This window comes from Episyrphus balteatus, chromosome 3, assembly GCF_945859705.1.
Source record: "Episyrphus balteatus chromosome 3, idEpiBalt1.1, whole genome shotgun sequence".
NCBI classification, from domain to species: Eukaryota; Metazoa; Arthropoda; class Insecta; order Diptera; family Syrphidae; genus Episyrphus; species Episyrphus balteatus.
In genome coordinates, this window is record NC_079136.1 from 47554331 (window position 1) to 47580905 (window position 26575).

The following is a 26575-nucleotide window of genomic DNA, read 5'->3' on the forward strand; positions in this document are numbered from 1 at the left end:
GAAAAGTTACAACAAAACCTTCAAAACTTAATTCGTGGAATGAATAGACCACTCCAAATTACCATATGCGCTAGAGGAGACAATGCCAAGTATTGAAAAAAATTATTGGAAAGAACTGTCACGCGTTTCCATTTTTTTAAATTTTTTTTCTTAAAAAACAAAAATTATTTTAATAACAGTTTTCAGACCTTGAATTGCTAAATTTGGTTTATCTTTTTTTTGGTTAATAATACTGTTGCAATTTAGCATTTTTCTGACTTGCTAAACAATAAGCAAACACAAAAAAATACAACAAATAATTTTAAAGCCATTTCAAACAAGATGCAGGGGCATAACTAAAGAAAAAAAAAGTGTGCGTTAATTTTGAGCAGGAGTTTATTAAAATATTTAAGCTACTAAAAATATTAAAAGAAAAATATGAAAACACGTAGGTGCTACGGGTATGACGAAAACAATTTTCATACACAAAAGTTTCGTGATTAGTTGAATTGAAACTATTTTGTATACTTTTCTTTTCTCATGTTTTTAATAAAACAAATGAACTTTTTTTTTCAATAATATAATATATTTCTTCTTAAATATTTTATTAATACAATTTGTTTCTTGTTTTTTTTTTTAATTTTTGTGAAAAAAATTTCTTAAACTTTTTAAAAAATTCAATTCATTAACTATACATTACGACTTAAATTTAAAAAAAATTATTAAATTCCAATATCTACAAAATATATAATGATTTATTTAATTTTATTTAAATTTAAACATTTACAATTGCAATTTTAAAAACAAACTAAACACAAAAATATAATAATTACAAAATTCCATTAACTTAAATTTTTCTTATAAGAATTTTTAATTTTAAATCGCACCATAATTTATAATAATTAAAAAAAAAAAAAAACACTTTTTCCTTATAACAATTTCTTAAATTTAAATATTTTTAAACAAAAAAAATAAAAAAAAAATTAGTATTACATCATACAAAATATATATGGCAGTTTTATAGTTGTGTGTGTATTTTTAAAAAATTTTAATGTTTACAAGAAGTGTAAATGATACATTTCACTTTTATTTTTTAATTTGTTTTATATATAAATCAACTTAATGTCTAAAAGTTCAGTTTGCTGTAGGAAATGGATTTATAAAAGTTTTCTTTTTTATACAATTGTTAGGTCCTTAAATTTTAAATTAAATTGTTATTTACATTTTTAAATATAAATTTATTTACAGAATTAAAAAATACAAAGAATTTAATGCTTTTAAAGCATTATTCAACTATCACAACGATTTTTTTAAGTCTAAAACAAAAAAATTAAAATAGGACAAAGGAACAACGAAATAAATTTTTTAACGAAGCCTGAATACTGTGACGTCAGAGTTTTTTTTCAACAGCAAAAAACTAAAGCCTTGAGACTAGATTCATACATTTTACACCTCAAGTCAAGGCTTAACATCCCAGAACGACTTACTCATTCGCCTGATGTTATGAATATTGCGGCGAATCACTTCCGGACTGAATTTTCTGCACCCTACTAACATCATCATAGGCAATCGAGAAGACACTCTTCTTCTCAGCAATCGGATTCCTTCGACCCATGCTATTCAACAAGGAATTCATAGCTATTCCCGAGTCATGATCATCTTCCAGCGTCGAAACATTCAACTGCTTTGACTGTGCCGAAGAATCCTGAATGTAAATCTTCGAATTGGTAACCTTGATTTCATTCTCCTTAATCGGCGAAGGCTTCGGTCTCAAATCCTTCGACTTGGTTTGATTTTTTGGTTGTGGCGGTGTCTCGGGATACATATAATGTGGCAGTTTTGTTGGAGCTAGAGGCAACTCCGAGGTATTATCATACTCATGTTCATACCGATGCTCGGAATGTTGCAACAACGGATGATTTGTATCGGTTTCGATCTTCGGTTTATGGTTCTTGTTCATGATGACATCTTCTTTAAGCATACGAGCTCCTTTCGGCGGGGTTTTTCTAGGTGCTGGCTCAGGCTTATACTTCACCTCATCACTTGGTGGCACTGGTGTCGTTGAAGTTGTGGTGGGCGGATGACTATCATCAGATTTTGGAAGGCGGATTTTTGTGATTCGTTTCTCCGAACCGGATATCAGTTTTTTTGTACTAGGTTTGGTCTTTGTAGGTTTGGTGTCGGGCTTCTTTTTACTATAATACCAGTCCATGTATTTTGGACCGCCCTTGGAAGAACTATGATCGTCATGGCCATCATCTTGATCTAGAAGATTGGTGTCACTTTGAAAGTCCCGTTCTTTGATTCGTTTCGAACTTCGAACGTCACTTGTTGTAATTTTTGTACCCTTTGTTGAAGTCGATGTTATGACTCGATTTTGAGGAGGTTCTGATGCTGTTTGGGTTCGTCTTTGAGAACTTCGTTGAATGACGTTATCTTTGCGAGAAAGTCTAGGCTTGGGATCCGGACTTCTGACCCTTCGTTCTTCTATGTGATTTCTCTGCTCTGAGGAAGATCGTGAATAGACTTTGTTATTGCTTCCATCTGAAACGTGAATCTCGAAATGAGCTGATTCTGGTTTGTGACCAGAGGTCGAAGGAAGCGCGTTACTTTTGATAACAATCTCATCGGCATCAGAGTCTTCATCGGAATTTTCATAATATTCCATAGCCTCAACTCGAATATGTTCATCCGGACTGCCTTTCTCATCGAGAGAGTCCGAAATCTCCATGAGGACTTCCCGGTTGAGAGAAGCTGACTTCTTCAACTCCATTTTTCGGTTCTCTTCGCTCTTCATGCGACGTAATAAGCTAGCCTTAGTCTCTCCATGATACCGAATTGGCTTCTTCGGAGGAGACCGTTTTCGATACTCGTAATAGTCATCATCATCTTCTTCTTTGATAGGGGTTCGAATTTTCCTCTTGACATCCTCAACCATTACAACTCTTTTTCGGGACTGAGTTCCCGGTCTCTGTTTGGAGCGTTTCTTCTGCCTTTTTCGCTTGATCCAGTAGACACCTTCGGGACTGTTTGGTGGGCTAAAACGAACGTATTCATATTCATCTTCCGACATTGAGTCGTCATTCTCACTTCTCGCCCGTCTTTGTCGCTTGACCGACGATGTGCTGACAACCATATCGGCCTCCGTTTGAGTCCCTGCGTCACAATCGGTTTGGGTAGCAATAGCCATTGATTGACCAGGTAGGCTTTGGGTTTCTAAAGCCACATCTTGTTGAGTGTATTGCAGCTCAATTTTCTCTTTCTCCATCAGAATCTGACGGAGTAGAGCATTTTGCTGCTTCAGAGAGTTCTCAAGCTCTTGGGTCAGAGACTGATTCGAAATAGCTGGTTGCATTTGGGTAGTAGTTTCGCCCAATCCAGCTCCTTCTTGCATCGGTTGGGTATGGATTATCTTGACCTCGGGTTCAGCTTGGGAATAGACAATGCTATTGGGACCGCTTTTACCCGAAGGAAAGGTGTCTTTATAAGTCGAGTGTTGAACCTCATTTGGCATTGTCTGTATGTAGTTGGCTCCCCCGGGAACAATTTGATAGTGTTCCCGAATGATTTGCTTGCCATCAGGCTGTTCTTCGATAAACCGCCTCATCAAAATCTCCTTGCCACTTTGGTCAACCATCAAAAGTTGTGGATGTGATAGATTAGTGGTAGCTTTGAGAGGAAGATTCACATAGATATTATCTTCTTCATCACCTTGCTTATCCCGAGTCATAAGTTGCAGAATTTCAACATTTCCATCCTTGATAAAATATTCCCTCTTAGCTTTCAAGCTTCCACGAGCTGCCCCATTGTACTCCAAGTCACTGCCTCGATCGATTTCGTGTCGTCTCATTGAATCATCGTCAATTTGTTGCTGTTGAGCTGCTCTGCGCTGCCTGTTTCGATTTCGAAATGATTGTGTTCCAATGTCCTGTTCTTCGTCAATTATATCCTCTATGTATACTTCGCGTTCGTTGTTTACTAAATTAGTTCTAGAATTATTATGGAAACTACTTAAGTGAGTATCGTCTTTGGCTGTTTGAGTGTTCCTGAAAAAAAAAAGAGATACAAAAATGGTTAGAAACGGGAGGTTTTGAAAATTTTAAGAACTTACTTGATTCTAACTCTACGTTGCTGTTCTTCGGCTGATTTAATTCTACGATTTTGACGTTCTTCTTGATTATTTACGCCACCTTCGTTATCAGCAGCACGCCGAGGTCGATCTAAGCTTTCGTCAGGCTGTTCACCATGTCCATTGTGGAACTCCCAACGGGTAGGTTTCGTTCGTGTATCGGATGATTTCTCTGCCGACCACGCCTCTCTTCTTCCCATCCATTCGGCGACCTTAAAATAAAATTTTAAAAAATTGTAAAAATTAGTAAAGGTTACTTATTTGAAAAAATTGAAAAAATAAGCATTTTCAAGCAGAACAAAAATTGCACAAGTGAAAAACAAAAAACATGAATGCCCAAAAACAAAAACCTAAATTGTTAATTTTTAATGTTTTTTATGTGAAAATGTTTGTTTTAATTTGTTTTTATTTAATTATTTTTTGTGTAATTTGTTAAAAATGGTGGGTTATTGCGTTTTATTTAAAAAAACACTCAGAAAAATGTTGTTGTTTCTTTTTTTTAATTAAAAAAAATATAATAAAAATGAAAACTGATAAACCGCAAACTACTTCTACATTTTTTATGTGTATTTTTTTTAATGAGAAAAGAATAAGAGAAAAAAAAACAAAACTCAAATAGAAAACTAAAATTTTTTTTGTGCAAGAAAAAAGTTTTTTTTTTTTTTTTTTGTAAAATTTTAAAAGCAAAATCTACCTGAACAGATTTTGTTTGCTTTCCATTTGCGATTTCCCTATGAACTAGATGAACATCGTCTTCAGTTCTACTGATATTAACTATTCTCTTGCTACAAGTAAAAAAAAAGAAGAGAACGAGAAAATGATGTTAAAGGTTAAGGTTTGTTTGTTTTTTTTTTTTTAATTTTATTAAATTATTTTTGATTTTAAATATTTTAATTGGGATTTATTGATGAAGCGAAAATTTTGTTAGTTTTTTTTTTCTACTTTTGATAGTTATTGTTGTCCCTTAAAATTCTAACCTAACATATAGGTACATATATTTGTTTTTATCAAAAATTTCGGTAAGTCCGTAACTTAAAGATTATGAAATGTTTTAGGTATTTATGTCTTTTCACAAGTTTATGTTTTCAGAAAATAAAACTGAAAATTGAATTTCAACACAAAACGCACTGACTATTAAAAATTAAGGATAAACTCGTGAAATCATTAATATTTTTCACAATTTGAAAGAAATTGTCAAAAATGTTTAGATTCTCTTAGATTATGTTTTTTTTTTGGATCCTTGACTTTAATTATTTTTTACATTGTTGCAAACCCTTTAAACGATTTGAACAAACATTTTAGTAGAAAACGTTTTTGTAACTTTATTTTTTTAAACTGAAGAAACATTTTGAATAATATCAATTTAGGATTTTGTTTAGCCTAATTTTTTTAATCAAATTTTCTAATAAATTTCATCATAATTTTCTTATAAATTCTTATAACACCCTAAAACGGTAGTCCATCTTTTTTTTTTTGAAAATTGTACATTAATTTGAATATATGTACATACATATCGGCAATGAAACATGTCTCTCAAGGTCAGCAGAACATATGTTTTGTTATTGGATCTTTTAGTGCTTATTAAGTGCTAATTAAGTACCCCAAAATTAAATTAAGTGCTCCACTACTTTTGGAGAAAATTAATGTTCTGCTAACTTGATTTAAAGTTAGCAGAGCAATTACCAGAAAATGCCCTAAACTGCTCGTAGAAAAATCGGGTTTGGTATAATATTTAGGTGCTAATAAAGTGCTCTACGAATCCAAAAAAAAATTTCCAAAAATAATTTTTTTTTCTATGATTTTCGAAAAAAAATTTTTTTTTTCAAACTGTCTTAAATAATTAAGTGCTTAACTAATATAAGTTAAGTACCCCATTTGCTGAAGAATTTTCCGAGATTTTCCATTAAAAAAAAAATATTTTCATTTTCCATACAAATTCACGAATTTGTATGAAAAATAAAAATATTTTAATTTTTCATACAAATTCGTGAATTTGTTTGGAAAATAAAAATATTTTTTTTTAATGAAAAATCTCGGAAAATTCTTCGGAAAATGGGGTACTTAATTCAAATTAGTCGAGCACTTAATTATTTAATTCGAATTTTGTCAAAAAAAATTGAATTTTTTGAAAAAATCCAAATTCAAGTTGGCAGAACACTAATTTGTATGGAAAATGAAAATATATTTTTTTAATGGAAAATCTCGGAAAATTCTTCGGCAAATGGGATACTTAACTTATATTAGTTAAGCACTTAATTATTTAAGACAGTTTGAAAAAAAAATTTTTTTCGAAAATCACAGAAAAAAAAATTATTTTTGGAAATTTTTTTTTGGATTCGTAGAGCACTTAATTAGCACCTAAATATTATACCAAACCCAATTTTTCTACGAGCAGATTAGGGCATTTTCTGGTAATTGCTCTGCTAACTTTAAATCAAGTTAGCAGAACATTAATTTTCTCCAAAAGTAGTGGAGCACTTAATTTAATTTTGGGGTACCTAATTAGCACTTAAAAAGCACTAAAAGATCCAATAACAAAACATATGTTCTGCTGACCTTGCTCTGCTAACTTGAGAGACATCAATGAAACTAAAACAATGTGAAACTCCATATTATCCAAATTTTTCGGGAGAGCATTAAAACCTCATAGTTTTGAAGTTATTGGCATGATTTGCCATTTTCTTGGCTAACCACCGAAATAAAATAGCATTACATTGTAGGTGTTGCCTTTTTTTTATTTTTATTACAATAATGACTTTTTCAGAAAAAAATAATATAACAGTTTAGATATTCAACTTTTTTTTGTGTTCTTTTTAATTATAATTGTGTTCATTTTTATTTAATTTTATACGCAGAAAAGGATTTTTGGCAGCATTTATAACTCAAAAACTGAGTTTTAAGTCAAAAAAAAAATGTATAATGTTTTTTAGGCAAATTTGATATTATTACCACATGTGAACACTGTGCAACATTCATGTACAATAATTGAAAAAAAAAAAAATTGTAATGCATGATTGATGACAGATGACATTTTTCGAAAACTCTCAATGTCATATCCATCATCCGTTGTTGTTGTATTTGAGAAAAACTAAAAACGAAGTTTTATTAGCATCACTTAAAGTTCATAGCAAACAGTTTGTTAGAGAAGTTTTCGAGAAAGTTGCAATAACTTGAATGTGTTGGAGAATGGCATTTTAAGGGAGATATTAGAAAATACATAAAACTGGTCAGAAAATTACTTAAAAATGGTTTATACCACATTTCAAGAAAATGCACTCTATTCTTTCAGAATCATTTTCGAAAGAATGTAGCTTTGTTCTTTATGATACACATATATGTGGCGTTCAGAATAATATTGCTTCAAGTTTACATCTCTATAACTTGGATGTTTGAAGGTCTTAAATTTTAAGTGTTTGTTTTTAAAATTGAAACAAAATGAAAAGAAACAAATTCAGGAATATAGATCTGTGAAACATTTTTTCCAAAATTCTCTAAAAGTTCTGTGTAATGCACAAATTTCAAATGGACTTTACGCATTACTATTCTGAACGCCTCATATGAGAGGAAAAAATTGCATGAAACTTGACACCTGTTAATATAGGCTTATAGAGTAAATTAAGGTCCGCTTAAATGGTATTCTCTAAGCCTTATTTTTTTAATTATTTACGAAACCTTGTGTTAAAATTGAAATTAATTGAATTTAATAAACTGATGTTCAAATCAATATTTCACTTTTCTTGGTCTTATTTTCCTATTACAAAAAATTTCAAGACTTAATTTTTTTATTTAAATAAGGTGGAACTGATCTGAACTGAACGTGAATTGATAAAAACACGAAAAAAATGCACTTTTAAATAACCGAAAAAAGATTGAAGGAAGATGGATACCTACTCAAGGTATTTTTAAATTAAAATAGGTACTTAAAAATTAGGTAACATCACAGCCAAAAATAATGTAAGCTGAGAGTCTGACATCTTTATTCTTTTTTAAAAAGGATCGTATTTTAGGGGTCTTTAGCGATCATTATTTGGAGCAATTTTAGAAATGTTTTTCCATGATCACACTGCAAGAGAATTAATTTCAATTCAAATCAAAATTTTGTTAAATGAAGAAAATTTTTTTTTTTTATTTGACTTTTTTGAGAAAAAATAAAAATGCAGTTTTATTGCCACTGCTTTAAATATTACGTATACAAAGTTTAATCAAAATCGTTAGAGCCGTTTTCGAGAAATTCGTAATATCGTATTTTTTTGTATGGGAGGTATACGTTCTAAACGAGATATATATAAAAAAAAAACCAACTTTCAGAATTCCATAAAAATCATCTGTACCAAATTTCAAGAAAATCCATCCACCGGTTTAGACTGTGGAAATGTGTATAGATGGACGCACAGACGCACAGACGCACGGACGGATTTGCGAGACCCACTTTTTTGGAATTCTCCATCATCGTAATGTTGGTTTTGATTAAAACCTCAAATTTTTTTTCGACACGAAACCAATACTTGCCCTATAGAGCAAGTAATAAAAACAGACTAATGAATTTGAATAATTTGAAACAATCCATATTTAACCTAAAATTAAAGCAATTCAACATTTTAAGTTGTTTTAACTTCAATAATTTCTTAAATAAATTAAATAAAAAAATTAAATTGAATAATCTTTTAAATTACATAACCTGAAAAATAAGTTATTTAAGTTTCGTAATGAAAATTATTAATGTAACATTATTTTGGCGGAAGTATTTTTCAGCCGAATAAATGAATCGTTTATTTCAGAAGTCCATGAGAATAAACTTTTCAGGAGCAACAAGAAACTGTTTTTTACTTAAAATTCCACAACACTTCAAATTTAGAGTATGCCGAGTTATAATCTAGCCTAAGATGCATTTAGAAACCTTTAAAATATAAACTTTTTTTTAGGTCTTTGCGGGTTTTTAAGCCTTTAAAGTCGATGGACTTATGTCGTTTCTGAAATAAACGAAATTTTTTTGGTAAAACTTTTGTTTTTATTTAGGTATAGTTTTTGAACCCTACTTTCGATTCTATTAAATTAAATAGCAGTAGATAGAGTAAATCTTTACCTTTTTATAGATGTATAACTTAAAAGCTTGCGTGTCATGATGTTTGCCAAAATAATTTAAAACTGGTAAAATGTCATGTATTTAACAGTCAAAAATGTTGTCACCGGGTGAAATTTTTCCATTTATTTTGAACCCTTTTCTTTCAGTTTTCGTATTTTGGGGGGTCTGACATACTTAATTTTTTTTGAGAAGATGAATAACTATACATAAATGAGAAATTTGCAAAAAAATTTTTTTTGGAAAAAGTGGACTTATGCTGTTTCTGAAATAAACGATTCAAATTGTATTTAAGGGAACATATTATTCATTTCATCAAAATGAAAGAATATTGAATAATTTTTAGATTTTTGATGTGCTAACTTTAGTTGAAAGTCATAAATTTTCAACGGTTTTTGAGATATTCCTTTAAGAACACAAAAACAAAATACTTTTTCTTATTTCTGAAAATAATGCCTATCAATTTCTGTTTTATTTTCTGGTAGCGATCTTAAAATATAAGATACCTACAATAAGAATCAAAAAGACCCTGTTTCAATGACTTTAAAATCATTTTTTATCTCATCAAAATAAAAGAAATTTCGTTCAAAATCTTAAATCACAAATTCTGAATTTGAAATTTTGCTTTATTTATGGAAGAAAATGGATTTTATAGACGTAGAAAAACGTTTATCGCCACAGTGATAAAGTTACAGAACAGTTATTGAAAATTGTTTTCTAAATTTTCCAAATTTCCAACAATTTTCGGTAATAGTTTCGAGTTTCTCCGCTTTTTTTTTTTTTACTGTATGCGCTACACTGTGTAGACCAAATTTGAAATAGATTTTATATTTAAATATTTAAGACATGCAAAAGACCTTAATAACATATAGATATTATTGACAAGATAAGATTTTTTTGTAACAAGATTATTTACTTTTTTTTAAAATTGTATTTAATTTGGACAAGCAAGGATTTTAGAGTAGTAAGCTTCTACAGGACTTTTTCTCCAAGGATAGTTAAATTAAATTAAAATTTTTTAACTCACCTTGCAGCGCCATAAAGCGGACACCACGAACATATGCAACATAATAACAGAATAAGTATCGTCAATGCCACTAATGTGGCAAGTAAAATCAGTAGCCAGAAAAGCAACTTATTTTCAGCCTTATACAATGCCTGCAAAACAAAATTTATAAAAATAGATTATTATTAAAACCAATACAAAAATATTGAACAACTCACATCACTATCCACCTCCTCCTTCGTCATTATCGCATACGATCCATTATGCTGTGACAATCTTTGCTGAATTTGTGAAATATCAACAACCGATGCTCCCTCATACAGAACCGTTGCCGTCACCACACTCCTTTCCTTAATGTCTCCTTTCAAATTCTTTGCCCCCGGTTCATCAGGCTGCATTGGCCGAATATCATGAATTATCACTCGGCCACCGGTAATAGTCGACAATGTATCAGCGGTTTTCTGCTTGTCAGGATTATACCCTGGCACCACAAAGGTCACTGTCCTCGTCCGACTCTCCGGCGGATAAATTCTAATGGTAGCCGTTGAGAACCTTACCGGTACACCTAAATCATATGCCCGCGCTGTCAAAACGAACATGTCGCTCTCAAGAGGTGATGGCGTGACCTGCCTTCGCCTTCTCCTAATCGCCTCCTTCTTCGATCGCATAAAGATCTTCTCCTGCACTGTCAGCTCACCAGTGACTTTGTTAAGCGAGAATTTATTGTCATAATTCCCATTAATAATCTCGTAGCGCACCTCGTTGTTCGGTGCAGTCGCATCCTTGTCCACCGCCTTAATATACGCTGGCGAGGTAAAACTCTGCAAATCAGCTGCCAAAATGAACTCGTACACATTCTTCTCGAATGTCGGTGTCTCATCGTTAACATCGATCATCTTAATCACCAGCGGCACCTGTGCCCGATTCCCCGTACCATCGCTGTCACGAGCCTCCACATACAAATGGTATTCGGGCATGATTTCCCTATCGAACCCGTGACTATTGGTCGAAACGGTTATTATGCCATTTTCAGCATCCAAATTGAGGGAAGTGTTGAGGTAGCCCAAAATCGCTGTATAGCGGACACGTCCGCCCATTCCAGTGTCAACATCGTCGGCATGCACTTGTACCACCTTCGTGCCAACTGTCATATTTTCTGGCAATTCGACCGTGTAAACGGGCTGAGTGAATACTGGCGGATTATCATTGACGTCGTTAATGTATACCGTTACATTGACAATTGCCGACAGGTTGGTGGCTGGGCCGAGTTCTTGGGCCAGTATTTGAAATTCAACCGAATGACGTTCCTCATAGTCTAAGAGCATGTTGTCACGCACGCGAATCAAAAATGATGCGCTGCGCTCAGCTACGTTGGGTGATATCTCGAAGGTGCCGTTATTATTGAGGAGGGTGAGGGAGAAGACGCCATTTTTGCCAGTGTCGTCATCATAGACTCGTGGCACATACGGATCGACGAATGTCAGTGCAGTTCCTTGCGGTGCATTTTCATCCACGCGTGACACATAGCTAAACAGAAAAAAAAGAAGATGTGATGAGTCTTAAAGGTTGTATCTTACAAGCATGCAAGTCCTTGTTGTTTATATGGCAAGATACTTACTGATCGATCTCAAAGTATGGCGGTGAATTGCTACGTTCGGGAAGAAAGAATGCTAGTTGAACGGTTGTTGCAGCTGCTGGCGGCTCATCACGACCAACCTTAACCTCTTCGGCTACCACTGTTAGAAGGACGGGGTCACCCACATGTGTGATGGCGGCGATATCTTCCAACGGTCGCATAAGGAATATTTCACCTGTAATTTAATAAAAAAAAAAAAAAAATGTTGATCACTTTAACGGTAAAGATTGAAAAAAAAGATGTTACATCATAAAATGTATTGAAAAATGTAATGAGATATTGTCTTATAGAAATTATGGTAATTATTCTGTGGGTTTATTGATCTTGGAAAGAGACTCGTTGCAGCGAATTATTTTTTATTTATTTTGAAAATTGCTTCACAAGAAATTTAAAGTTGAATCTTGTTTTAGAATTTGGATGCTTTTTGAGATAGTTTTTTATTTTTTTATTATCGGCTTATATTAAGTTGGTTGAAAAAAGCTTACCTATGTTATAGCAAAACTTAAGACCAATATTCTGATGCGGGCTTAGAAAATTAATTACTGATACATACCAACAAATATCAAGAATGAAGTTCTTACGGATGACCTATTTGAGATTAAGAAAAGCAAAACTATATTCACCTAAGCCATACCTATACACTAAACATATTTTTGAGTTTTTGACCGGCCACTATAAAGTGCTTATAGTCAGAAAATGATCCACAAAGTTCAACTTGTGTCATTATTTGTTAAACCAAATTACAAATTTTTCTAAGGCATTTCGTAAAAAAAAAAAAACATCACACATACGCCACAGTGACCGATTTGATTATTAAGTTTCAATTGTGGCAAAAAATGTAAATAGTTCGACCTTTTTTTAAATATTCTGCACCAAGAGATTCGGTTAAACGTTTGACTATTTATGTTTAAGTGCGTGACAAAGCTCCCGCATTCTTTGAAAACCATATTTTTAGAAACTTTACAATTTGAAAGATTCAAAAAAATAAATCGGTGTCCAAACTTGTTCACTATTCTCTAATTGAGACTCAAGTCATTTGGCTCAAAAAACTCCTTGGAATCTCAATGTCTTATAAGAATCTTGCTATGGTTCATTGAACTCACTAAACAAATTTTACTCTGAACATTAATTCTTTTTTCAAGTTCATTGCCCATAGGTCAATTGAAATACATCTACATATATACCGATATCCGAACAAGAGAAGAGTGCTTAAGTAAATTATTTCTCCCTGCATACCTTTCCTATAGCTTATGCAACAAATAGCTCTTCTCTAAAAGTAAATGAACACATCTTGGTTAAAAAACCACAAAGTCTTCTACAAAACAAAAACAGAAAACTCCCTCAACCATCAAAGGTCACCAACAAAAAATCGCATCTATGAGTCTGAGAGTACGAGTATATCCCTCTTCCATTGACAATACCCAGCAAAATAGAAAATTCTAAGCAATCCAATGAGTTCGGTTCATCGCCCTGGACTATGTTATCGTCATCGTCTTCGTTCGTCGTCGACGTGGACGTTTTGCCCCAACCTTCTCTTTCTTCTTCCACGTATATTTCTACCTCGACTTGAAGCAATGAATATGTTCATTAAATCCATGATGACGATGGCCACGAAAAGACCAAGAAGTCGTCGTTTGCCGTATAGCGGACAGAGCAAGAAAACTGATGGAAGACGAAAAAAACGACTTCTATACTTCGACTTGGACTTGGGACGACGACAATGATGATGATGATTCTATATACGTTGTCCTCCACTTATATTATGTTGGTATGCCCATTTGGTATTCCAAATGCTTCTTCGTCTCAAACCTCCTCTTTATCGAGCTTTATAGTCTCGTAGATAGCACCCAAATGGCCATCACCAGAGAGACGACCATTGCCAATAGACAAACCAAACATAATGTGCCATGCCCAGCTCAGTTCAATTTCAGCTCATGATGCCATAGTAAACCACGTGACATACGTACAATATTGGCCAAAAGTGCATCGGCGAGCTTCGCTACGTCGTCGTCAAGTCAGTCGCCTCCTAATGTTTTTTTTTTTTGTCTCAGCAACTAAGTTTAGCAACCGCCACCGTGCCGTCACCGTCACCGTCGCCGTCGCCGTCTTGTCGCCGTCATCGCTGCCATCATCCGCCCCAACATATAACCGTGACTTGTCTTGTAATTTGAATAAATCTTTTAAGCCACAAAGTAGTGGGACGACATAACGACGACGAAGATGTTGGTTGGAAGTTGGAACAACTTGGCCAAGGACGCGCGCAGGGCTTGAGGCGATGCCAATGCGGTGGGCATAGGAAGAAGGAATTCCACAACTTATTCGACTCGAGTCCCCATAATGAACACACCATCTTATAGGGACACAGATCCCATTCCATGTTGGCGATTTTGATTTCCTTTGTTGGAGGATTGCGGGACGCGCACAATATAGTCACAAACGACGTATCTATTCAAAGTCTCCAAAGTCAGAAGAACCCAAGAAGTTGAAGAAGGCGTCTTATAGTCAAATCGCCAAGGCATGCAAAAGCCCCATACCAAAATGACAAAAAACAAAAAAAAATAAAGAAGCCTTTTGAATGGACAATAGTGTTATTGCTTAAAGGTACATGGATCTCTCTCACAGAGGTCGTTGCTGTCGCATATGTATAAAGTTCCTCTTGTCGAATTCCCAACATACACAAGCTTGCTTATAGTTACCATTGCTATCAGGCAGGGTCTTGAGAAGAGAAATAATGTATGCGCAACATATTAACGAGCGACTCCTTGTCGAACAACAAATTCACATATTTATGGAAGGTCTTTGTCTCGAGTCTCGAGAAAAAAACAAAACAAAAAAAATAAGAAGCTCTTCTAAAGAAGTCACCCCGTGATGTGACCTTTTGTGAGTTGTTTCTTAGCTGCCTTTTGGAAGCCCTCGCTTTTGGTTAACTGTTTACTTTAGCCAAATTGCCATATCGGCACAAAAGGCGGCGGCGGCGGCGCCTTTAATGACAAGAAAACTGCTGCTTGCAACAAAAAAAAAACTAACAAAAAAACCTCCTCTGGACTTATAAAGTCCTTCCAACAAAACCAACAAAAATAAAAAAAAATAAAAAAAAAAAACAGTTGTGACCATTTTCTCATGTATCTTGGATGTTTTTCATGTTGTACCGACGACCACGACAACAACGACGACGCGGCACAACTCCATATAAATGCGTTGACAGAAGGTCAACAAGGCGCACCTTTCTCAGAGATAGAGACTCGCTACATAGTCGCCATTGATCGTCACAAAACGAGCTCTTGCTTTTACAGACTTTGATGATAGCATTAACCCTTTCGTCGTCGTTTGAGAGTGAGTACTTACGTCATGTGTCAATTATGGCTGTCAAAAACCGCGAAATGATGACATTTGACAAATTACCAATTAAAAAGGCGACACACATCACTATCAATTGACAATTCCATGATGGCGTCGTTGCGTTGTCGTCGTCCGATAGTCGTTGTTGAAGTTTAACGTCAATCGTTTTGAAGAAAATCAGTAGCCAACAACTTCCTTTCCGATTTCAAACAAGAAACAATAAAAGTAAAATGAGGAAAAGGTAGAAAAATTGTTATTACTTCAAGTCAAGTCTATATGTGTTTTTCTCAGACTCATTGATTATTCTGGAGTCGAGTCGAGTGAGTTAAAAGGTGGCAAACTTCATACGAGTTCAATCACCTTTTTAACTTAAAAGCTACATCGCAAACGAAGAAGTGGTGAATATATTTTATATCTTTGACCCTACGGAAGTGGTTTGGGGGGCCATTTTTATTTTTTTTTTTTTTTTAGTTGCCTTCTTTCCACCACAAAACGGAAGAATAAATCGTCAGTCACGACATGAAACAGTTTTATTTTTCTTGTCCTACAGTCAGTATAGCTGAAGGAAAATCGTGGTTGAAAGCCGATTTAATGTTATATATGTAGGAAATAAAGGGAACCTTCTGAAAAGGAAGGAAAATGGGAAGTTTTGTGATTATTTAATTACAATTTTTGGGTTAACCGAGAACAGGAGCAGAGTTGGAAGCTTAAATTCTATCATGTCGTGAAATTTGAGGCAAATAAATCTTTTTTAATTTAATTTTATTGAGCGTGGGTGGTCTGAGAGGTTTTTCCTTTAAGAGGAGTTGGTTTAATATGGTTATATTGTGGTTATTTAGAGGGGAAGAAATAAATTTAGATTTTGATTTAGACCTCTTTTGAATATAATTAAATTTTGTGAATACCTAAACATAAAGGCAAAATTTGAAAATATTTTGTAAGACAGACAATGTAGGAAATTCAAGTGAAAAAATTCTAAGAAATTAAAAAACATCTGTTTTAGGTTAAAGAAAAGTCAATGCATTATTCAAAAACTAATTTAATATAAATGATTAAAATTTTCTATATCAAGTTTTTGAATTAATAAGCAATGTATCAAAAAAAGAGTGTGTGTACTCTTGAGTGTGAAGTTATACTTCTCACTCAGTATATTTAATGAATTTCAGTTGATATTTTTAATTTTTATTATTTTTGTTTTACATTATTATGTATTAAAATAATCAAACAGCGTATTTTTTTTAACAATCTCAGCTTATGGTGATCTAAGGAAATTTTTTGATGCTATCTCCGTACCTTAACCCAAGACAATCTGACTTCCCTGAATATAGTTATGCATGAAAATATCTTTATAATTGGAAAATTAAAAATCTTCAAAATGCAACTTGCTATACACAACTTGCTACATGCAACTTGCCACATGCAACTTGCCACATGCAACTTGCCACATGCAATTTTCTACACACAATTTGCCACATGCAACTTGCCACATGCAACTTGCCACATGCAACTTGCCACATGCAACTTGCCACATACAACTTGCCACATGCAACTGGCAACATGAAACATGCAACCTGCCACGTGTTGTGTGTTTTTTTTTCAACTACTGCGGCGTACTGCATTTTTAAATACTAAAGAAGTACCAACTCTAAAGGTGAAACGACAGCCCTGCTGCCCAATTGTCTCGAAGATGGCGATAGCGTCATAATCCCTTTGACATTCTTGTCAAAAAACAAATTTTCATACCCACCGTCCCATAAGGAGTATAACTTCAAAAAATAATGTCAACAAATGAGTACAGTGAAATAACAAAAAAATACGTTGGTGACTTACAAAAAAATAATAACAGAATTTTATTCGCATATTATTATTACATAGTTTATGTTTGAATTTAAAGAGAATTCAAGTTTTAATTAATAAAACAAACGTTAACAAAAATATTCTTATTGTTTAAGCAATGATGTTATGACAAATAATGTTACAATGCTGACAGAAATGTACAAAAATAAGTAACCTCTTAAAATTTTTATTGGAGCCGTTTTATATAAAGTTCATTTTTATATTTTGGATACATTGCAAGTTAAATTTTCTGCCTTGAGAATGTCATAAAACTTGTAAAATCATAATTTCGAAGTTTGAAGATAAATTGAGGAGCGTTTTTTCAAAACTCAACAAGTGCATTTTTCAAATTTTTCAGGAGAAGGTTTTTTCTTTCCCATTTGAATACAAAGTCGAATTTTCAAAAAGTAGAAATGAGGAGTTGTTCTTTCTTGAACAGCTAATCGACAGGCTTAATTGCTATTTCAATATTTGGGAAGATTCGTCCGTATTTTGAACACGAAAACACCGCGTTTTTTCAAAACGCAACAAATACAGGTTTTTGTTGAGTTTTGCAAAAACGTTTATTTTTCTTTTAAATAAATAAATAGATAAATTAGTATTAAAAATCTTATTTATTAAAGAAATATATACATTGCAATGAACTTATATTAATATTAACTAAAATAAATATTGAATAAAAAAAAAACATTATTTTTAATCGCCATAGTGTCTTTCCATATCCTCTGTGGACTCTTTAGCGTTTGCGAAGAGAACAGTTTCATAGAAGTCCTTGGCATCATCCGGAATAATAAAAAATTTCATTAGCTTCTGTACGTCAGCCATCTTTTTTTCCGAAACCTTGCTTTCTGGGGCAACTTTTTTAAATTGGCAGTTTTTGGACACGCTGGAAAACTGGCTTTTCAGGGGTGCAACCGTTACAGGAGATCCGCTGAAGGTGTCACTGACAGATAATGCTACTTTATTTCCCGTCTTGTCGTAGTATATCACTCTAGTCAGCTCTGGTGGAAGATAGCTTCTTTTGGATTTTTTTCTGGAATAATGACTTTCGCGGCAGTAGAAAGATGAAATGTGAGTTCTAACAGCAGTTGTTATTTCAGAATCAACGGGTTTAGCCCTGTTTCCTCCTCGTCGCTCTCTTGGGATGCCCATTTCATGCCCATATAATTCTAATTGCTTTCCAACCACAGGCAAACTTTGTGGAGTTTTGCAAAAACGAGCCATTTTGTTGAGTTTTGGAAAAACCTCCAATAATTTTGTTGAGTTTTGCAAAAACCTCCAGTAATTTTGTTGAGTTTTGAAAAAACGCTCGATTTTAAATATTTTTTTAAATTAAAACTGTTCACTTTTTTAACATTTTTATTTTGTCATCTTGTGCGCCTGGTCGTGCCAAAAATTTCGATACCAATAACTCATTTTCGCAAAAAATGCGTTTGTTGAGTTTTGAAAAAACGCTCCTCAATTGCTTCGATAATTTACACAGTACTTCAAGTAAGAAACCAAATTGCGGGACACACTTTTTAAGCATTCTGTATCATCGTTATGTTATTTCTGATTGTTAGCAAGGTCGATTCTATGTTTTACAAATTTTAAACTTGTTCTATATTACCTATACCGCAGATAAAAAGCCTTATGAGATTCATGAAAGCAAGTTTTGAACACCTTACCTAACTTGTATGGTCACTGTGGCGTATGTGCAACATTTTTTTTATTTATTCAGGAATAGACAAATTTTAAGTTTGCAAAAAAAATTATAAAATCATTCTTCAATGACTGTTTCTGTTTTAAAAAGTGGTACGTGTAATTTCTTAAATATTTGGATTAAGAAAGCACAATCCTAATTTTTTCTTCTAAATATAAATATAAATGAAAATATAAAAAAGAATTTCACAATTTGTTTTTTATTCAGGCTTTAACCTTTGTGATGATAGTTTCTATTATTAGTAGAGTAACTAAAGCAAATTATTAGGGAACCCGGCCGAACAGCTCTGATTTTGACGATTTTTTTTTTTTCAAACGTAGGTAATTAAAAATACTTTAAAGTCTATAGATTAAAAGTTGCCGGTGTTGCCGTATTGTTTTTAAAAATTAAAATTAAATTTTTTGTTAACAAAACCATTTTTTTTGCTTAAATTTCATAAAACAAACATAAATTTCATAAAAAAAGGCAGTAAGGGACAATCTTCCATCCTTTAAGCGATAAATGCAATTTTCTAACATTCTGACCTCAAACACAAAAAAAATATTTTGAAAACAACGGCAACACCTACAATATTTTAAAATACATTTTTAAAAAGCCAGAAGCTCATTCTTATCTCTTAAATTTAAATCCACTAAATTTAATCAAGACTTTTTGAAAAAATGGTCCTCAAACCATTTTTTCAAAAAATTAGAAAAATTTAAAATGACTTTTTTCCAAACTTTTTCTAATAAAATATGAATTTTTTAAAAAAAAATTTTTGGCCATAAATATTATCAGTTGAATTTCGAAGCAAAAAAGGTAAAATATATCACACTTTTGAAAAAAAAAAATGAAAAATTACTTCAATTCCAATGGTTTTTTTTTTATAAAACTGAATTTTTGCATTGAAATAATTAATTTTCTCAAAGACTGTGGTAAATAGGAACTTTAAATTTTTGCTATTTAACTTTCAACAGTAAGGGTTATTAAATGAATAAAAAATAATTTTTTGTTTAGATGTTGAACTTTAAAAAATAAAATAAGTTACATTTTTTTTCAAAACTTTTATTAAAAAAAGTTCTTCGAAAATGAAATACTTTTTAATTTTTTTTCATAAACCGTAATACATATTGACATTTCCTTTTATAATTTGAAATCATAATAAATGCGGCCAAAAAAATTTGAAAATAAATGCATTTTATATTACGACCAAGTTTAAAAAACGACATGTTAAAATTTTTTCAATATTTTTTTTTTTTTCAAAAATCTGAGTTCAATTACCATTCTTTCAAAAGAAGTTCATTTAATTAACTTAATTTTAATTTTACATATATGACTTAGCTTCTAGCTTTTAAAAAATGTATATTTGAATATTGTAGGTGTTGCCGTTGTGTTCAAATATTTTTTTTTTTTGTTTGAAGTCAATTAATGAGAAAATTGCATCTATCGCTTGAACTATGGAAGATTGTCCCTCACTCCCATATATTTTTTTTCCTTGAATTTCCTAGACAATCTTTTGGCATCAATTAATTTATGAAATTTAAGAAAAATTTTTGAAAAAAATTTGTTTTTGTTCACAAAAATCTTCAATTAAATTTAAAAAATCAAAACGGCAACACCGGCATTTTTTAATCTATAGACTTTAAAGTATTTTGAATTACCGACGTTTGAAAAAAAAGATCATCAAAATCTAAGCTGTTCGGCCGGGTTCCCTAATATTGCCAATTTTTGAGCTTTAGTTACTCCACAACATTTTTTTTTAATTTAAAAAAATAGAAAGTTAAAAAAAAATTCTTCTTTCGTTTAGAACTATTCAATTTTTAGGAATAATAAAACTAAAAATTCAAAAAGAAAAAATATTGTCAAGTCATCATTTACATCCCAAGTCATTCAAATCATCTCCTATTCTTCATCTATACTCATTTTGCTTTTGTAAGAATAAGAACAAAATTGACCTCAATCATTACTTTTATTTCTTTTTGTAAGAATCGACCAAAAACCATTATGCGATGCATCAAATTAAACGTCAATCAGACGTCACCGCAGCACATTCAAGAAAAACCAAACAATAGATCTCAAAAGTTCAACTTATTCCCTATATACCTATCTTACCTCAAACTCATAACTGTACTTTGAACCCTTTATTTCGTTTCCTTTATATGGTAATCTTTTGCTATTCAAATGCAGCTATAGCACATCTAAGATATTCTATCGTCTGTTTCCATCGCGATGCCCAAATTGAATCTTGAGTTCTAACACCTCTCTCTATAAGCCACAGCATGTGGCTATGACTGACTCGTCAAATAAAATGCACAAAGGGAAACCTACCAAAAGACTTTTGATGTCGATGTGAAGTGGGACACTATTTTTGTATATATTCTATCGACATTGAAGAAGGAAAGAAAGTTTCCTTTCAGACTTCTCTATTCCATAAAAGGCTAGAAGCACAAAAGAAAACAATGAACAAATCCACCCGGCTAATGAGTAAGCCAAGTAGCTTTAATACCTACTCTCTGCCAAAGCAATCGTGTATCCTTATTCGATATTTTCGCTTTAGGGCTCTCTCAGTCTTCTGGCCATTGTCAACATCTAAAATGCAACTTTGTGTACCTACGAGTACCGAAGAGTATAAAAAGTCCCGTTTGAAGGCTTCTTTTTATTTTGCAGTGTGAATTGGTTTGTCGTTGCGGGTTTGAGGTTGCCATGGAAATGAAGGTATAGAGTCATGGGAAACAAAATCATCTCACACCATAGCTTCACTGGAACCTAAAGGTATTAAAATAAACAGGGCTGGGTGAAGCCATTTGTACTTCCTCTTCTCCCGCACTAAATGGACCAACACAGAAATGCAAAACAAACACAATATCGAAGGTTTCTTACTCTGGCCTTCTCAAATACACTGTTCCCCTGTTCCCTGTTCGTTTAAAGTGTTTTCACAAAGAAGGACTATGGCACATTCGCGTAAGAAAATAATTCCCTTCCCACAGACCGAACCACTGAGTGGAAGAACTTACCACGAATTGCAATTAGAATACAGCTTGGTTTGGTTTGATGATGGCTTGAACAAACAGTACGGCCGTATTGTGTGCAATCCAGAATGACTTCCTTTGTTAAAAATGAAGTACTTACTCGTAGGGCAAGCGAAACAATTTGCTGTGAAACTTTTACTAATAAGTTCTTTTATGTTTAGAAGTATGGTGGCTACCGGAAGTGCCTTAAAAACTTTAGAGAAGCCATTTCAAACCACCTGGAAACTGTTATTTTGGTTGTTATAATTCAGAGTCTTCATTCGAACTTGAGCTTTAAAACCTTTGACAAGATAAAAAAATTTAAGCTTTTAATACAAATTTTGACTCTTTCATTTTTAATTAAATCTAATATTTGTTTACCTAATATTTTTACTGGTTGGCCTTCTATTTATTAAAAATTATTTGTTTACCAAATACTAATTGAATTATTAGCCAAGTTATCTATTTATTTTTGTTTTTTTTTTTTTTTTCAAGGAAAAGGAAGAATCTAAAATAGTCATAAGAGTTATTAGATGATATTTACTTATTCAGCAGCATTTATCATATTTTTTTTTTTTTGTATTTTTTGCTTTATTAGTGGCACCATGGTGATTTAGTGATTTAATTGACTATTTAATAAACATTATGCTTACTGTCTAGCAAGCAATCACAGCTTGACACCTTAGGTAACACGAGAGCAAAAGCAAATTGTTTGTTTTTTTTTTTTTATTTATTTTTAACTTGTTCGCCAACATCCGTATATCAGATTTCCCTAAGAATGTGAATTTTTTGATATTTTTTCTATGATTCTTTTTGATAGATTGTAAAAAATTAACATGGAAGCTTCTGGCTATATAATTCGTACATTTATGTATTTACAAAAGAATTTTTGTTTTATTTTTTTTTACAATTACACTGGTCTGCAAGGAAATCCTCCTTTAAATAAAACTATACTTTTCTAAATGATTTGTGTATGCTGATTCCGAATCCGAAGTCAGAATTGATCTATCACGTCACGTTTTTTAGATATTCCCGTTAGAAAATCTCAAAAACCCATTTTTTTGCTGTTTTCGAAGAAATATTTTGGCGTAATGTAATATTTTTCAATTAAAATTGTTACGGTTTATGAAAGAACTTATTTTTTTTCTTTCAAATTCAGTTTCAATCTCCTCAATATCTCATTTCTTCTCCGAGATATCTTAATTTAAGTAAGTTTAGTAGGTTTGGCATATCTTATCATTAAAAAAACCTAATCTCTAAAAATTAATATATCTTTCTCCCTACAACAAAAATATACTTTTCTAATGTACTTTAGTGTGCTGATTTTGAATCCGAACTCAAAAAATTTCGGTCAGCTCTGGTTTGTGAGATATAGTAGTTTTTATTGAGATTTTCTAAGAAAAAACTTGATTTTGTGATACTTTAATGCGAATATCTTAAAATCCTCAAGTGATAGAATTTTTTTGACTTCGGATTCTAACTCAGCACATCAAAAACTATAAGAAAAGTATACTTTTGTTTCTAGGAGAAACAAATCTGAAGCTTTACAAGGCAGTTTATCGAATGGTTTATAACAAATAAGATATTTCTAAATAGCTAAATAGTATATAAAATTACAAAACACGTAAAAATTTTGTTTAATGTATTTTATTATGGTTTTCTTTACATATTTGACTTTTTAAATATAATGGGCGTTGATATTTTACATTTTCCTTAATTAAGGTGTTTTTGTTCATGTTGGATTTACTAAAAAGTAAATGATTTCGATATTTCTGCTTTTTTTATAAATCAGTATTTTAAAATATGAGTAAACATTAATGTAAAAGGACATATTTGGTGTCAATCGATAGGCAATATTACGGGGAATAAGTCCTCCAAATTTGAGCTCCATGCTACAAATAGTTTGAATTTTGCACGAGTTCAAATAAATCTAAAAGGTTGATTTTTTATAAACTACCCACATTTTTCAAAAATCATTTTTACAAAAATGGTACCTGATAGAATTTTTCTGAAACCAGATTTAGATTCAGGAAAGTCTAGTCTTTCATAATATCAAAAAATTATTTGAAGGAGAAAAAAAAGTTAAATTTTGCAGACCAGTGTTATTCGAGATATCAAATAGTGAAGATATTATAGGTTAACGAAATTCTTTTGACAGATCAGTACTTGTCTGATATTTTGTAATTTTTTTTTATATTTCACTTTTTTGAGCAAAACTAAAATTGAAGTTTTATTGCAATTGTGTTGAATATTACGTACACATACAAAATTTGATTAAAATCGTTAGAACCGTTTTTGAGAAATTTGAAATAACTTGTAAATTTTGTATGGGAGGTACATTTTCTAAGCGCGATATAACAAACAAAATAACTTTCTGAATTCTATAAAAATTGTTTGTACCAAATTTGAAGAAAATCCGTCCACCGTCCGGTCCGGTCCAAAATCCGGCTATGGGAATGTGTTCAGATGGACGTACAGTAAACAGTTTTATTTCGAACAATGCTACAACAAATTAATTCATTACATACTTCAAACCAGCAAAACAGAGATTCCTAATGTCATTTCGTTTGAAAAATGTTGCTGTCTTAGCAAAACAGAATATTCGGAGACCACCCGTAAGAACATACCAAGATTATGGTTCCAATTGATAATTCCCATTTGAGAATAGACTAGAATATCTTCTTCTAAGTCTTGATTACTATGCATCGTCATTGTATTGATTCATTGACTTGTAGACATTTAAACTCTTTGGTAACGTACCTCCTAAAGGTTGACATACCTCTGATCAGACGAACACAAAAAAAAAGTTGGTATCTAATAATGTTAGAAGCAGGCGTACTGTAAATTCCAGTCTTGTTCGATAGACTACCGACTTATACTCGCATGCAACCGTTTAATAACATGATAGTTCCCTCGACTTACAAATTGTCCATATATGCACAAAACGGAACCTTTTTTTTAACTCAGGATAATTTAACAAACTAAAAGAACATTGTTGAAAAAAATAAACGTCTTTCGAGACAAACAAAAAAAAAATAAGAAAAAAAAAAAAATAGGTACTCAAGGAACAAACAACTAAAATGAACAAATCACTGCCAACAAATTTATGTATGTTCAAGGCATGTTGCAACATCGCGTTGAAGTTCTTTTTCTTCTCTGTGTCCTGTAAAATAGGTATAAGAAAAGCCTTTTTGTTGGATCTTTTGTCTTTGCATATGGTTACTTTGCTGCAAGACTCGATAAGAGTATGTATGAGCATGTAGACTCTAGACGTATAGGTACTCTACTCTGGAACTTAAGCCCAAGTATAGGAATCATCAACTTCATTGCTAGAAGCTCAAGACAACAAAAAACGATATAGCCAGCCTTGGAGGAAGAGAAAAACCGTTTCTGGTTTTTTTTTTTTTTATCTACAGTTTTCTTGTGTTTTTTTTTTTAACTTTTTTTTCTTAAAGCACACAACAACACAACTAAACACAATATCGAGTTAAAAGGAGTGCTTGTTAGTTCGACACTGGTGCGCTGGCTAGCCAAAACCTTTTTTTTTTTTCTTGGGATAACCACTATACTCTCTAGGCTCGCACTTGGAGTGCTCGCAGAGTCTATTGCAAAAGCAAAACCCATTAACCAAACGTTGTAACAAGGAAGTATGCATTGAGTAGTACCAGGAATTTATGGAAGCAAATGCATTCAAGGGAACTTGGTTAGAGGAGGTTTTTGTTTAGGTATACCTATCTTTATACCTTACCTTTTGCCTAAGAAAACAAAACACAGTATGGATACACCTAGAATGTGGAAGTCGCATAAGACGCAAAAGTTGCAGCAACATAATACAAAAAAAAAAAAAAATATACTAAGTCGTGTTGTTAGCATAAAGTCCCTATTAGCATATTGGCTTGATCAAAAAGTTGATGACGATGCTAGAAATTTCACATCACAGTGGGGTCGTTTTGTAACGAAACATAAAGGTTCAAAAAAGAACTACTCCCAATCAGTAAAGATTTTAATGATTGATACAAAATGTAGAGTTAACTAATTTGGGAAGCTATGTCACAATATAATGCTCCAAACCTAACGATAATGCCACTTACTTGACATTTTGCCGCCCCAGAATTTTAAGTTTCACTCGCCACTTTTGTCGCACTTTATCGGAAATTGGAACAGTTCCTTTTAACACGTTAAATAAAAATAAAAATTGTGGCGGAAAAAAAGGAGAAATTATCTTGCCTGAAAGAAAAAATGATATTTCATCTATTTCAGACATCATCTACATAAATGACGTTAAACATTAATTGCGGCGGCCTTGTGGGCTTCCCGAAGAACTTTTTTGAACATTTGTACTATTAAAACCAAAACAAGTATTTCGAACTCAACTATTGGCTTTGAGTTAGTTGATGTAGTAAGCTCTGAAATAGGGCCCAGCTCTAAGATTTGGATGTAATCAAATAATTACCAAGACATTGAATCAGTTTCTTCAAATATTTTATAGATCAAAATTTTGATCGTTCTTTTAAAAATAAAAACTTTTCTTTGTTATCTATTCTTCTCCTGTAAAATTCATGCAATGTTTAATAAACTGGTCTAAGTTAGAAGTTTATTAACCTCATTTTAAAGCATTTTTTTTATATTAAATTCTTGTAAATGGATCTAAACTAGTCTAAATTGGTCAGGCGCTTAAACTTAAAGTCACTTTTGACCTTACTAAACCTATAATTGATTTCAAAAAGTACACAAATGCACTTAAGAATTTCATAATCTTAATACAATTTGTAAGTTCTTAAGCTTTGGAAGAACTTGAATTCTTACAACATTTGAAACACTTTATTGAAGTCTTTACTTTAATTTAAAATGTTTAAAATCTAAAACAAATTAAAAAATGTG

At 32.2% G+C, this 26575-nt stretch overlaps 1 protein-coding gene across 1 annotated transcript in view; it reads right to left on the minus strand.

The window, feature by feature from the left end:
- Positions 1-996: 996 nt before the first annotated feature.
- The window catches only part of LOC129914692 (cadherin-86C), a 313316-nt gene continuing 287737 nt past the window's right edge, over positions 997-26575 (minus strand). Inside the window, exons 8-13 of the mRNA XM_055994033.1 lie at positions 11813-12005; positions 10413-11721; positions 10216-10346; positions 4803-4893; positions 4091-4320; positions 997-4025 (exon numbers count right to left, since the gene is read on the minus strand). Coding sequence (XP_055850008.1) covers positions 1481-4025; positions 4091-4320; positions 4803-4893; positions 10216-10346; positions 10413-11721; positions 11813-12005 — 4499 coding nt within the window. The 3' untranslated portion in view covers positions 997-1480. The remainder of the gene's footprint in view (positions 4026-4090; positions 4321-4802; positions 4894-10215; positions 10347-10412; positions 11722-11812; positions 12006-26575) is intronic.